The 15,213-nt window shown below is 45.8% G+C and overlaps 1 protein-coding gene across 2 annotated transcripts; it reads right to left on the reverse strand.

The window, feature by feature from the left end:
- Positions 1 to 661: 661 nt before the first annotated feature.
- Positions 662 to 3,081, reverse strand: LOC123078578 (probable aldo-keto reductase 1). Of its 2 annotated transcripts, XM_044501132.1 has the most exons (7): positions 2,832 to 3,081; positions 2,553 to 2,720; positions 2,280 to 2,483; positions 1,988 to 2,160; positions 1,805 to 1,901; positions 1,550 to 1,703; positions 662 to 1,062 (listed from the first exon to the last, which is right to left on the reverse strand). In XM_044501132.1, exons 1-7 carry the CDS (start codon positions 2,883 to 2,885, stop codon positions 887 to 889), a joined length of 1,026 nt encoding a protein of 341 aa, XP_044357067.1. In that variant the 5' UTR covers positions 2,886 to 3,081; the 3' UTR covers positions 662 to 886. The 2 variants fall into 2 exon arrangements, with proteins under 2 accessions (XP_044357067.1, XP_044357066.1); XM_044501131.1 differs by having other exon boundaries at positions 2,553 to 2,986.
- Positions 3,082 to 15,213: the final 12,132 nt, after the last annotated feature.

Consider the following 15,213-nt stretch of genomic DNA (forward strand, 5'->3'; position numbering starts at 1 on the left):
GAGCTGGCAGCGTAGTGGTGACGGGGGGCGGCAGCAGGCCGGTGGGCGCGCCGGAGATGAGATCCAGCGGCGCCGACGGAAGGGCCAGCTGCCCCGTAGCGATCGGAGATGACACGGCGGCGGTGGTGGTGGTAAGGGGCAGCGGCGGCGGTGGCGGCGGCGGTACTGGTGGTGATGATGACATGGTCGAAACCCAGGTAGCTGATACCAAATTGGTAGAACCAGGGATCCTACCGGACCTGCTCCGTAGGTTGTAGGGGAAGGATGGAGTAGGGCGAGGCGATGAGCGGGCGCGCCGGCGGCTGGGCGCCGTCGCGTAGGAGGAGGATGATGGCGGCGGCTAGGGTTAGAGGCGGCTAGGGTTCCAGCTCCTCTGGGAGCCGGGCAATAGAGATAATATTCTTCTTATTCTTCTTATTGCTTGATTTCAAAAAGAGTCTTACAGCCTATATTTATAACCTAGATAACTTGCATAAGAATTAACCTAAGATAACTTGCATAAGAATTAACTTAAGATAACTTGTGGGCCAAACCCCTAACTACTGCCCTGTGGGCCTAGCTAAACCGGCCATAACAGTTTTTCTTGACATGCTTTTTTTTTCAAACGTCTTGATATGCTTCTGAATATCTCTTTGAGCAGATACATTTTCCAACAGTGTAATTGCTGTCACGGAAAGCCGGTAAGACTAGAGAGCCACAAACATAGCTAGCACAGTCTCAGTCTTCTGTTATACAGGCACACATAAATTTACACGGCAGGTGGAGACAGTGCACATGTTCTTATTCACGGGACAATTCACAAGATGAAGATACAGGGGGCACCATTCATCACACGAGCACATAGCATGGCATGCTTGTTTCACCGTCTCCACAATCTTTTGTAGTTTCACTTCTTTGGCGTATCCGCATAATTCCAGGTGAATTTCGCAAACGAAGTATACTGCCTCCCACCGGCAACATCTTCTTCGCGTATCTCGTTGCTAATCTCTTTGAGGTCATCTTCCGTGAGCCTCACCTTCAAGGAGTCAATGTTGGAGTCTAGATTCTTGATCTTAGTAGTCCCTGAGAAATTGTACAGCATATTTGTCAGTGATACAATGCTAGTCTACTGGAAAAATGATCTTCACTATTGATGTACTACTTGTTTGCAACCTGGAAGCAGCGAAAGAGGTCTTTTTGTGGATAAATTAGGCCATTGTTCCGAGGCATCAAAACGTTTCACAGTTCAGCTTAAAGCCAGTTCAAAATTAACACCATGGCACAAACTGTAGAGCAAAAGATCAGATCTCAAAGAGTGTCTTCATATTACCACGGTATGTTATGTTTGGCTGCCAAAGACAGCTAGATTACAGTTGAAATATCTTTCTTTGTATCTCGTATACTTCACTAAGATTTCTTAAACACGCATTTCACTTCTATCAGAAAGCACATGCAAGCAAGACGATCTTCAGTTTTTTCGCCTATTATGTGAATTTATAACTCCAAGAAATCATTGCACATGTTTAACACTATGTGACATCAATGAAATGAGAAGGACACGGCATTAAACCTGGTATCGGAACCACATCATCCCCTTGATGCAGAACCCAGGATAAAGCTAGCTGAGCAGGGCTGCACTGGTGCTTCTTGGCCAGTTCTTCCATTTTCAGATAGAGTTGCTTGTTCTTCTCCAGGTTTTCAGCCGAAAAACGTGGATGGCCTTTCTAAAAACACAAATTATACAGAGAGAGGGGTTCAGGCCTAAGTATATTAACTAAAAAGAAATGACTAGTGCAGAAACCAATTGGGTTGATTGTATCGATACCAGACTAGATTCAGCAGACACTTGTTGTGTCACTCCCCTTCCACCGAAAAACCCACGGGCAATCGGGCTGTAGGGAACAATTCCAATCCCTAGCTCCCTGAGGTCCATACAACGCATGATCAATCAATCAGGACTATCGATCATGGAAGCACACGAGTTAGAGTTTGTAATGCCGAAATTCACCTGCAGAGAGGCACGATCTCGGGCTCGATGTCGCGAGCCCACAGAGACCACTCCATCTGCACGGCAGAGATGGGGTGCACAGCGTGAGCACGCCGGATGGTGTCCGGGCTAGCCTCCGATAACCCAATGTACTTGACCTTCCCCTCCTCCACAAGCTTCTTGAGCTCACCAATCTGCAAATAAATTCAGCCCAGTAATCAGAGCAAGGAATCACACCACACCAATCAAATACAAACACAGGGATTCTCATGTACAGGAAGAAAGGGGTGGGTGGCAACGAGAAGAGACCGACCGTGTCCTCGATGGGGATGGTGGTGTCGATGCGGTGCTGGTAGTAGAGGTCGATGTGGTCGACGCCGAGGCGGTGCAGGCTGGCCTCGCAGCAGGCGCGCACGTACTCCGGGCGGCCGCAGATGGTGCTCTTGCCCTGGGCATCCCGCTGAATCCCAAACTTGGTGGCCACCTGAACCTGCTCCCGCGGCAGCTGCTTCAGCGCCTGGGACAACCAATCTTTCCACACTCAGTCTCCCTCTTTGGCAAAGGTGGGATACGGAAGAGAAACAACCTTGCCGAGGAGGATCTCGTTGGCGTGGGGCCCGTAGACGTCGGAGGTGTCGAAGAAGGTGACGCCGCGGCGGAAGGCGTGCGTGATGACGGCGACGCCGGCGTCGTCCTCGACCGGGGAGTTGTAGGAGCCTGTGAGGCCCATGCACCCGAACCCCAGCTTGGACACCTTGGTTGTTGGATCATTCGATTCGATTCGATTCAGTGCGAGACCGGCCGGGCAGAAGATAGTTACATAAATAAATCGAGGGTGGCGAGAGGGCAAGGGGAAGAAGATCACCTCCAGTCCTTGGGTGCCGAGGCTGACGCGGGGAATCGGTGGGGTTTGCGCCATGGCGCCCTGAAGCTCGCAGCCGCGGCGGCAGGGGAAGGCAGGCAAGTCACGGGACGGAAGCGCAGCGCAGGCGTGAATGTTGCCAGTAGGCAGTCAGTAGCGAACCGTCCAGTGAGATCAGTGACCCGCTATATGTAATCGGAACGAGCGGCTGTCCGAGCTCCGAGCTCGAATGACAACACTCAACAGGTAATGATATTATCATAATCATCTTTTTGTGGGTGATGCACGGTAAGTAAGTACGTACTGCTGTTGCGACCGGCGCGGCGCATCCTCACCTGTGAGATATTTTTCAACACTATACTAGCGCCTAATACGACGCTTGGCATGTGATAGATGAGACGATTAGAATGACGTGCAAGGGCACAGCGGTGACTCGTTTTAGCACATAACAACAAGATTCTCAAGTCATCCATAAACGTGTTGCCAAATGCTAGTGACAAATGCAGAACTACTGTGGCATGAGCTGCCAAATTGGTGAAAGATATCTCTAAAAAAAATTGGTGAAAGAGATAGAACTGAAGCGCCCTCTTCTTGCTCGGATGCCAAGTCCATCCTACGAATAAAATACTGCCATTTTTCTTTCTTTCTCGTCCACATGCAAACTCACGCCAAGTGTCTTGAACATGACATCAGTTTTCTACTGTGCTTTTCTTTTTAAACAAGTTTTCTACGGTGCTTTACTCCGCTTAGAAAAATCTGAGGCTGTAAATGCATCTAGTGTCACCGCTAGTTGGTTTTGGAGTATTGACGACAAACCTGGTTGAGGGATCAATGTGTTTCTGAGAATTGCAGAATAACACAGGTAGTAATCCCTCATTAATTCGGTTTACCTACCGGAGATGACCCCTAAAAATGTATGAAGACATTGATGACAATGGTGGTATGTGAAAACAATCACATCGAAGCTTATGACTCGAGAAGACATTCACGTGAAGACTATGGAGTGTGAAGACATAGTTGTTTCGTATTTCCTTTTCTTCTTTGTTGAGTCATAGGAACCACCGTACTGTTAAGTGGGGTCCAAGTGAACAAAGTCAGAATGACTGAAGTGATGCTCAACCAAATCCTATGTCTTCGAGCGAAGACAATGAGAGCAAATCTTATCCAGAGGCAGATGAGTCAGCTGCCGCGTGTTTTTGAAATCTGACCGTTGAAACACGTGTCAGTTCCTTAGTGACCCAGGGTCATTTCGAACAAATCAGGTCGGGTTGCCTAGTGGCTATAAATAGCCCACCCCTACACCATAAATTGATGGCTGCTCAGAGTGAGTGTACGGCTTTTGTCGTTTGAGAGCAACCCACCTCCGAAGCTTTTGAGAGAGAGAGAAATCCTTGCGAGGACAAAGCCCAAAACACCCAGAGCCAAAGAGTGTTAGGCATCACTGAAGTCTTCCTGTCCGCGTGACCTGAAGACTTGTTACACTTGAGGACTGTGAATCCTCCGGCCGGTTAGGCGTCGCGTTCTAAGCATCCAAGAGTCATTGTGGATTGCCGGTGAACGAAGTCTGTGAAGGTTTGAAAGTCTACCTTGAAGACTTACCAGAGTGATTGGGCGAGGACTGGGTGTCCTTAGCTCAAGGGGAATAAGGTGAAGACGCGGTCTTCTGAGTTGAATCTCAGCCTCCCTAACCAGACGTACAGTTGTCACAGCAACTGGAACTGGTCCAACAAATCCTTGTCCTCACCAAGCGACTGGTTCTATCTTCTCCCTCTCTTTACTTACAGTTTGTCTTCGTGAAGTCATTGCCTGCTTGTGTTACCTGTTTGACTTCACTGTGTGACTACTATTGTTGTTTGGCTTCATACTATCTTCCATCCTGATCATTACTACCTAGCTGCTATTAGTCTTCGTGCTTTCACTTCATTGAATACTTGACTATGGCCTGCCTAGTGTAGTCTACCTTCCGCTGCGTGTTAATAGGATCATTTCTATTGTTTGTCTTCGAAATTTTCATGTTTTGAAGACTTCCATAAAAATCGCCTATTCACCCCCCTCTAGTCGATAACTAACACTTTCAATTGGTATCAGAGCAAGGTACTCCCTTGTTCTGTGTGATTCAGTTTAACCACCTGGAGTTTTAGCTATGTCGACTGCAGGGATAATCAAAGTCTCCGCTACGTGCCCTGTCTTCGATGCCACTGATTAACCCTACTGGAAGAATAAGATGCGCATGCATCTTGAAGCCATTGATGTCGATCTATGGTATGTCATCAAGAACGGCGTTCCCAAGACTGGTGAAGGTGTCACCCCTGCTGATGTCAAGAAGTTCGTTCAACTGGATTCTACTGCCAAGAACATCATCTGTGGTCATCTGACCAAAGGACAGTATGGCCGTGTGAGTGCTCTGGAAACGTCAAAGCTAGTCTGAGACTGGCTCTCCAAGGTCAATGAAGGCGTCTCAACCCAGAGAGATCAAAGGATCAGTGTCCTTCGCAACCTCTTCAACCGCTTCAAGAGAAACGACAATGAGAATGTCCAGCTCACGTTTGATCGCCTCACTGACATCACAAATGAGCTTCATGCTCTCGGCGCCACTGAGATCACCAAGTATGAAATCGTCAAGACACTCCTAAGATCACTTGACAGCTCGTTTGACACCCTAGCCCTGATGATTCAAGAACGCCCTGACTTCAAGAAACTCGCTCCGTCTGACATACTTGAGAGGCTCAACACACATGAGTTTCAGCTATCTGAGAAAAGAGACATCTATGGTCCCAACTATGGCCGAACGCGCGCTTTGAAGGCAAAGGCTGTTTCCTCATCTGAAGAAGAATCTGACTGCAGTTCTGGTGATCCTGAAGACATTGGAAAGGAGCTTGCTATGCTTGTGAAGAAGTTCCAGAAGTTCACCAAGAAGAAAGGCTTCAAAAAGTCTTCACAATCCAGCTAAAGAAATGATGAAGCTTCTACTCATGACCACAAGAAGAGAACATGCCACAAGTGAAAGAAACCTGGTCACTACATCTCTGAGTGTCCGCAGTGGGACAATGAAAACAACAAGAAGAAAAAGAGCAAGGAATATGATTCTGATGACAAAAAGAAGAAGAAATCCTCAAAGTCTTCTTCCAAATCTTCATCGAAGTCTTCATCACACAAGAAGAGCTCATCTGGCAAGGCTCGTGCTTTTGTTGGCAAGGAGATGGATTCAGAGGAGGAGTCTGCTTCTGAGGAGGCGGAGGTGGAGTCTGAGGAGGAGTCCGACTCTGGCGTTGCAATCACCGTATAGGAAGTATTAGACCCAGACACGGCGCACAATTATCGTGGCGCTCTGAAGTCAAATTCCGCATTAATGTATTCACACTCAGTGTGTAAGTCTTCATTGATTGAAGATATACATTACTGCGTGTGTTGCACATCTAAGCCATCAACATGCATAAGTGTTAGGATGTGTGCCTAATTACAGGACATTCGAGGATTCAAGATATTTAGCTCACACCGCAACTTGCAAAACCTTTTCTCATCCAAGGGCTTTGTGAAGATATCTGCCAATTGCTCTTCAGTGTAGACGTGAATGATATCAATATCTTCCTTCATGACATGATCTCTGAGAAAGTGATGACGAATCTCAATGTGCTTTGTCTTCGAGTGCTGAACTGGGTTGTCGGCAATCTTGATGGCGCTTTCATTGTCACAGTAGAGTGGTACTTGTTTCAGATGGATGCCATAGTCCTTAAATGTTTGCTTCATCCATAGAAGCTGAGCGCAGCAAGATCCAGCAGCAATGTATTCAGATGCAGCAGTGGAGAGCGACACACAATTCTGCTTCTTTGAAGACCAACAGACAAGTGATCGTCCCAGAAAGTGACATGTGCCTGATGTAGACTTGCGATCTACCTTGTCACCAGCATAATCAGCATCCGAGAATCTGACTAGATCAAACTCTGAGCCCTTTGGATACCATAATCCTAGTGTTGGGGTGTAAGCCAAATATCGAGAATTCACTTCACAGCTAAGTGATGCGATTCCTTTGGTGCCGCTTGGAATCGGGCACACATGCAAACACTAAGCATTGTATCTGGCCTAGATGCATATAAATAAAGTAAAGAACCAATCATGGAGCGGTATACCTTTTGATCGAACTCTTTACCATTGGCGTCAGGACCCAGATGACTTTTGGTTGGCATTGGCGTAGTGTAACCTTTGCAGTCTTGCATTCCAAACTTCTTCAGGCAGTCTTTGAGGTATTTCTCTTGAGATATGAAGATGTCGTTGCTCTGCTGACGAATTTGAAGACCAAGGAAGAACTTCAGCTCACCCATCATGGACATCTGATATTGCTCTTGCATCATGTGTCCAAACTCATCACTGTATTTCTGGTTAGTGCAGCCGAAGATAATGTCATCCACATATATTTGGCACACAAACAATTCACCATCATATGTCTTCGTGAAGAGTGTGGGATCCAGGGAACCAGGTTTGAAGCCTTTGCTCTTCAGGAAGTCTTTGAGTGTGTCATACCAAGCGCGAGGGGCTTGTTTGAGGCCATACAGTGCCTTGTTAAGCTTGTATACCATATCGGGATGTTTTGGATCTTCAAAGCCAGGTGGTTGCGCAACATACACTTCTTCTTCAATCTTGCCATTGAGAAAAACACTCTTCACATCCATTTGATACAGAAGAATGTTGTGATGATTTGCGTAGGCTAGCAGTATGCGAATGGCTTCAAGCCTAGCCACGGGAGCAAATGTTTCATCGAAGTCAACCCCTTCAACTTGAGTGTATCCTTGAGCAACTAGACGAGCCTTGTTTCTGACAACTTGACCATGCTCATCTTGCTTGTTGCGATATATCCATTTGGTGCCTATTATGTTGTGCTTGCGAGGGTCAGGACGCTTGACAAGTTCCCACACATTGTTCAGCTTGAACTGTTGAAGCTCTTCTTGCATAGCTTGAATCCATTCAGGTTCCATGAAGGCTTCAGCAACTTTCTTGGGTTCTGATATTAAGACAAATGCAAAGTGCCCACAGAAATTTGCTAGCTGTGTTGCTCTTGAACGAGTGAGCGGACCTGGTGCATTGATGCTATCAATTATCTTCTCAATCTGTACTTCATTTGCAACACGAGGATGAACTGGACGAAGATTTTGCTCTTGCTGATCGTTGTCATCATTTGGAGGATTGTCTTCAGGCTGAGCATTGGCTTCAGGTTGATTAGGTGCAGAAATGATGAGTTCCTCTTTAGCTTGTGCCTCAGAAGGTATGATCTCTCCAGTTCCCATGAGCTTGATGGATTCACTAGGTGGATCTTCATCTAGCACATTTGGCAGGTGCTCTCTTTGTGAGCCGTTAGTCTCATCGAACCGCACATCTACAGTTTCAACCACTTTATAGTGAAAGAGGTTGAAGACTCTGTAGGAGTGCGAATCCTTTCTGTAACCAAGCATAAAACCTTCATGTGCTTTCGGTGCAAATTTTGAAGTGTGATGTGGATCCTTGATCCAGCACCTAGCACCAAATACTCTGAAGTAACTGACATTTGGCTTCTTACCAGTCAGGAGTTCATAGGATGTCTTCTTCAGAAGCTTGTGAAGATAAACACGTTTGATGACATGGCATGCAGTATCAATGGCTTCGGGCTGGAACTTTCTTGGAGTCTTGTATTCATCAAGCATCGTCCGAGCCATCTCAATGGGTGTTCGGTTCTTGCGCTCCACGATGCCATTCTGCTGAGGAGTGTATGGAGCGGAGAACTCATGAGTGATGCCCAATGTATCCAGGTAAAGGTCGAGGCCAGTGTTCTTGAACTCTGTGCCGTTGTCACTTCTGATATGCTTGATCTTGACGCCATAGTTATTCATGGCATGGTTGGCGAAGTGTCTGAAGACATCCTGCACTTCAGTCTTGTAGAGGATTATATGCACCCATGTATATCTTGAATAATCATCAACAATGACGAAGCCATAGAGACAAGCAGTAGTAGTGAGAGTAGAGTAGTGAGTAGGTCCAAATAAGTCCATGTGTAGCAGCTCAAAGGGTTGAGATGTCGTCATGATTGTCTTCGAGGGGTGCTTGGCCCTAGTCATCTTTCCAGCTTCGCAGGCACCGCATAGATGATCTTTCTTGAACTTGACGCCCTCGATGCCTACAACATGTTTCTTCTTCGCGAGAGTGTACAGATTCCTCATGCCCGCATGTCCTAGCCTCCGATGCCAGAGCCAGCACTCCGAAGCCTTTGCTAGAAGACATACGACCAGCTGTGGTCCTGCTGAGAAATCTACCATGTACAAATCATCTTTTCGATACCCTTCAAAGACTAGAGACTTGTCAGATTCCATTAGTACAAGGCAAGGATATTTTCCAAATATCACAATCATGTTCAAGTCACAAAGCATTGAGACAAACATTAAGTTGAAACCAAGGGATTCAACAAGCATCACTTTATCCATGTGCTGATCCTTTGAGATTGCAACTCTACCTAGACCCAATACCTTGCTTTTACCAATGTCAGCAAATGTGATGTGACTCTTGTCAGATGGATGTAAGGTTGAGTCCATGAGAAGACTTCGATCACCAGTCATATGATTAGTGCATCCGCTGTCCATTATCCATTCTGAAGCATGAGGTGTCATACCCTATAGTACAGTTAGGGGGATAGGCTTCACCAAGAGTATTGTGAAGCATAAACATTTGACGCACAAGAGGATTATCAAAGCTCAGATCAAGGTTAGGATAGATAGGATGATTGGCAAGCGATTCAGGAACAAAATACATAGTAAGACCATTTGGGCATTTTATCTTGCGCCCTACAAGATGTTTTAGGTCCCCAGCAAAAGCATCAGACGCCTTTGATTTCCGGCTGGAGACATTTCCCTACAAAAGAAGGTTAATTTTTCTTAACCACCCACATTTTCAGGGGTGGCTTAGAAGCAATAAGTCTAAGTGCAGCATCTGAGAACTTCGGCTTTGAAGCCCTAGCAAATAGCCTTGCAGGAGGTGAATAGTACTCATATGAATAAGAAGAATAGTTCTTAGTCTTATGAACATAGCGGTTTGATGACACGCGCTCATATTCATAAGTTTGAGTATGATTTCCTTGCAAAACATTGGCGTTAGGGTGACTCAGGTGAGTCATGTGTCTGTATGAAGCCTTTGGGCCATATGAAGCCTTTGGTCTGGGGTTTGTCTTCTTCCCTTGTGGTGTCATGATGACATTCACAGGAAGATTCTCAAGACACTTTTTGGGCAACCAGATCTTCTTCATAGGTGGTCCATTCCTGCAATTAGTACCAATATACCTAGCAAACACTTCACCATTCTGATTCTTAAACAGTTTATAGTTTGCATCAACGGATTCATCAATGATAATTGGGTTAGCACAAGTGAAACCAGATAAGGTGGATGGATCCACTGAAGGTCCCTTTGCAGCAACCCATGTGGTTTTGGGGTACTGCTCAGGCTTCCAGTAAGAACCATCAACATTCATTTTCCTCTCGAACCCAACACCCTCTTTTCTAGGGTTTCGGTTCAGAATCTGCTTTTTGAGGACATTGCACAGTGTCTGATGCCCTTTGAGACTTTTGTACATCCCTGTCTCAAGCAATGTCTTCAACCTAGCATTTTCATCAGCAATAGTAGTGGCATCCTCAGCAGAGGGGTTAGTTACCACATCAACAGTTGAAGATATTGCACCAGTAGCATCAGTAGAACATTTAGCAACAGAAGTAGCGTTATCACGCTCAAGGCATTTTAGACATGGTGGTTCAAATCCTTCCTGAGCGGGACTGATCTGTTGAGTGCGAAGTGACTCATTCTCTTTTTGAAGATCTTCATGAGCCGCTCTCAATTTCTCAAGTTCTTGCTTCCTTTGAAGATAATCGTAGGAAAGCTTTTCATGAGTTGTTGAGAGCGTTTCATGACGACTTTCAAGTTCATCATACTTAACATGAAGATTTTTTATGTCTTCAATTAAGGACTGAGATAGGGTCATTTCCGCGTCCAACAGGTCATCGCTTTTGTCTAACAGTTTTTGAATATGTTCCATAGCTTGCTGTTGTTCAGTTGCAATTTTAGTAATTATTTTGTAGCTGGGTTTGGATTCACAATCAGAGTCATCTTCACTTGATGTTTGAAAGTAAGCATCGCGTGAGTTTACCTTGGCACCACGTGCCATGAAGCAGTAGGTGGGAGCGGAGTTGTCCTTGTCATTAGCATCAGCGTTGGTGATGGAGCCATTGTCTTCAGTGTTGAAGATGGACTTGGCAACGTAGGCTATAGCTAGAGCCAGACTTGCAACTAGGAATGGACTAACGAGCAGCTCGACTCGTTAAGCTCGTGCTCGTTAAACTCGTGCTCGTTAAGGTTCGGTTCGTTAAGCTCGTTAATATTAACGAGCAGAAACCCCTGCTCGGCTCGGCTCGTTTGAAGCTCGTGAGCGGTCGTTAACAGATTATAATGTGTTACGATATACAGTATGAATGTGTAGGTGTGGCTTTCAAGATGAAATATGGTGACTACAAACAGAAATGCAGTAGTTTGTTGCCTCATATGTCGATTAGATTGAATAGATGGCTAAGGTTCTACAAAAGTTTGTCCCGTAAGATAAGAATATGTGTTGTGTTGTTACTAACGAGCTTAACGAGCTACTCGTGAAACTCATTAGCTCGCTCGTTAAGCTTGTTAAGCTTAACGAGCTGAAATCAATGGTTGGCTCTGTTCATTAAGAAGCGAGCTACGAGTTTAACGAGCCGAACTATCGAGCGCTCATTAAGCTCACGAGTTACGAGCTTTTGGTCCAGCCCTAATGGTGGGTAACGCCACCACCAAACTTTTGTTTGAAGTGTTTCATTTGGCGTTACATTTGCTAAGTCCTCACATTTGATTTGTCTTCATGTTGATCTTCACTCTGTTGATTTAGTCTTACTCAGATATATACATATACTTGTGTTCTGTCCTCTACAGCATTCACTTATAGCTATGTCTTCTCGTTTGAATCTTTTGGACTAAGTGAATGTGATCGGACTCTAACCTCGTCTATGCTTCTACCTCAAATTCTATCTATCCAAATCATATGCATTCTATTGAAACCGCCGAATGTCTTCTCTGCATCCTTGTCAGCAGAAGATACAGAGACAAACATTGAATCTATTTTAAATGCTCAATCCTTATTGCCTGAAACCCGGAGAAGCCGGAACGACCACCCGACAGTCCAAGCGTGCGTGGGAACATGGAACAACTTCCAAGGTGTTGCATGTTCGCCACATGTCCCTCAGATGTGAACCGCCAGGGGCACCTGCGTAATTGCGTTGTGTTGTCCCTCTCCTTATAAATACACATCACATCGCGGTCAAAATCTTTCTTCCACCTCTCCACCTCGACAAACCCTAGCGCCACCGTTAGCTCTAGACGACACCGGCGACGAAGAGCTTAGCTGCCGCGACCTCACCGACGCCGTCCTCACGACGGCCGCGGACCTCGTCTTCTCCGCCGCCGCCGTAGGTGTCCTCTGTCGCCAAGTTAATTAGGGCACGGAAGATCGAACTGCTCGGCCTCCTCTCTACTCCGTCTAGCAGTTCTTCGTGTGGTAATTAAAACTCACTTCTACTGCCTTTTTGATCCGATAGATTCATCTTTCTTCACCAAAAGTGGTTTCTATCCCCACAAATTTGGATCTATCCTGTTCTGCATCTCATAACATGCCTAGAATATTCACTTATGCTTCACACATAGTTAGATTACTCACTTGTACCTATTCTTGGATTCGTACAAATCTGGAACCAACTCTCAACATATAAGTGAATGTCTTCGCGCTATGAGGTCAATGTCTTCAAACTGATTTCTCTTCAAAATCTTTTGAGAATGCATATGACCTCTTCCCCTTCCCTCGCATCTCTAATGTTGTCACATGTACATGTCCGTGGGAGAATCCCTTGGTTCTCATAGTCTGCATCCATTTGCAAAATTCTTACAGCATCACTTTAACTCTCCTGAAGCTAGTTCTTGTCTGACCAGCAGACGGAAGCCTTTGACAGCTTTGAAGCCATTCAGTCTGAACTTCATGGCCACAGAAAAGTCTGCAAAGAAGGGCGGCAGGCAGCGCCGTGGGGGCACATCAAGGGATTTGCCACCAGATCTCTATGAGTTGTACAAGACTGATACAGAAGAGGATTACAATCAGCGCAAAACTCGAATCCAGTGGATTCGAAGATATTGGGCCGAGCAATGGTTCAAATACAGGTTCGTGACCCAGGAGTATGCTGAGAAGAATGCCATCAAGTGTCCTTGGGGTGATATTCTCTTTCGAAATCTTCAACCCAAGAACAAAGTTGAAGCCATTGCTCAGGGTTTCTACCCCTGTATGGTCCGTGGACCACAGCCTGCCAATGCCGACCCATCATCATTGCTATGGTGTCGTGACGATAATCTTTTCAAGCGCAACTTTCAGACTGCAAAGGCATCGGCCAAAGAGAACAAGGAATCGCTGGGATTAGACTTCAACCCCGGTCCTTCTGCTCCTCGGGCTGATGGCACACGCGATGCTGACAATATCATCAGGCCCTTCTACAACCTTGAAGGTCTCATCACGCATATTGCCGTTCAGGGGGCAGCCGTGGATCACTCTGCAGATGACGCTGATTCTGATGAAGCGCCTGCACCGCCAAAACCACAGAAGCAGAACAAACCCAAGGCTTCAAAGCCCTCCACTGCACCAAGAGCTTCATGTGTGATGTCTACTACGCAACCTTCTTCTTGTAGACGTTGTTGGGCCTCCAGGTGCAGAGGTTTGTAGGACAGTAGCAAATTTCCCTCAAGTGGATGACCTAAGGTTTATCAATCCATGGGAGGCGTAGGATGAAGATGGTCTCTCTCAAGCAACCCTGCAACCAAATAACAAAGAGTCTCTTGTGTCCCCAACACACCCAATACAATGGTAAATTGTATAGGTGCACTAGTTCGGCGAAGAGATGGTGATACAAGTGCAATATGGATGGTAGATATGGGTATTTGTAATCTGAAAATATAAAAACAGCAAGGTAACTAATGATAAAAGTGAGCACAAACAGTATTGCAATGCTAGGAAACAAGGCCTAGGGTTCATACTTTCACTAGTGCAAGTTCTCTCAACAATAATAACATAATTGGATCACATAACTATCCCTCAACATGCAACAAAGAGTCACTCCAAAGTCACTAGTAGCGGAGAACAAACGAAGAGATTATGGTAGGGTACGAAACCACCTCAAAGTTATTCTTTCTGATCAATCTATTCAAGAGTCCGTAGTAAAATAACACGAAGCTATTCTTTCCGTTCGATCTATCATAGAGTTCGTACTAGAATAACACCTTAAGACACAAATCAACCAAAACCCTAATGTCACCTAGATACTCCAATGTCACCTCAAGTATCCGTGGGTATGATTATACGATATGCATCACACAATCTCACATTCATCTATTCAACCAACACAAAGAACTTCAAAGAGTGCCCCAAAGTTTCTACCGAAGAGTCAAGACGAAAACGTGTGCCAACCCCTATGAATAAGTTCACGGAACTCGCAAGTTGATCACCAAAACATACATCAAGTGGATCACGTGATATCCCATTGTCACCACAGATAAGCACGTGCAAGACATACATCAAGTGTTCTCAAATCCTTAAAGACTCAATCCGATAAGATCACTTCAAAGGGAAAACTCAATCCATTACAAGAGAGTAGAGGGGGAGAAACATCATAAGATCCAACTATAATAGCAAAGCTCGCGATACATCAAGATCGTACCACCTCAAGAACACGAGAGAGAGAGAGATCAAACACATAGCTACTAGTACATACCCTCAGCCCCGAGGGTGAACTACTCCCTCCTCGTCATGGAGAGCACCGGGATGATGAAGATGGCCACCGGTGAGGGATCCCCCCTCCGGCAGGGTGCTGGAATAGGGTCCCAATTGGTTTTTGGTGGCTACAGAGGCTTGTGGCGGCGGAACTCCCGATCTATTCTGCTCCCCGATGTTTTTAGGGTATATGGATATATATAGGCGAAAGAAGTCGGTCAGGGGAGCCACGAGGGGCCCACAAGGGTGGGGGTGCGCCCAGGGGGGCAGGCGCGCCTCTCTGCCTCGTGGCCACCTCGAAGCTTTCCTAACTTCAACTTCAAGTCTCCTGGATCATGTTCGTTCCAAAAATCACGCTCCCGAAGGTTTCATTCCGTTTGGACTCTGTTAGATATTCCTTTTCTGCGAAACACTGAAATAGGCAAGAAAACAACATTTTGGGCTGGGCCTCCGGTTAATAGGTTAGACCCAAAAATAATATAAAAGTGTTTAGTAAAGCCCATAAACATCCAAAACAGATAATAAAATAGCATGAATACTTCATAAATTATAGAT

Source organism: Triticum aestivum, chromosome 3D (assembly GCF_018294505.1).
Source record: "Triticum aestivum cultivar Chinese Spring chromosome 3D, IWGSC CS RefSeq v2.1, whole genome shotgun sequence".
Lineage (NCBI taxonomy): Eukaryota > Viridiplantae > Streptophyta > Magnoliopsida > Poales > Poaceae > Triticum > Triticum aestivum.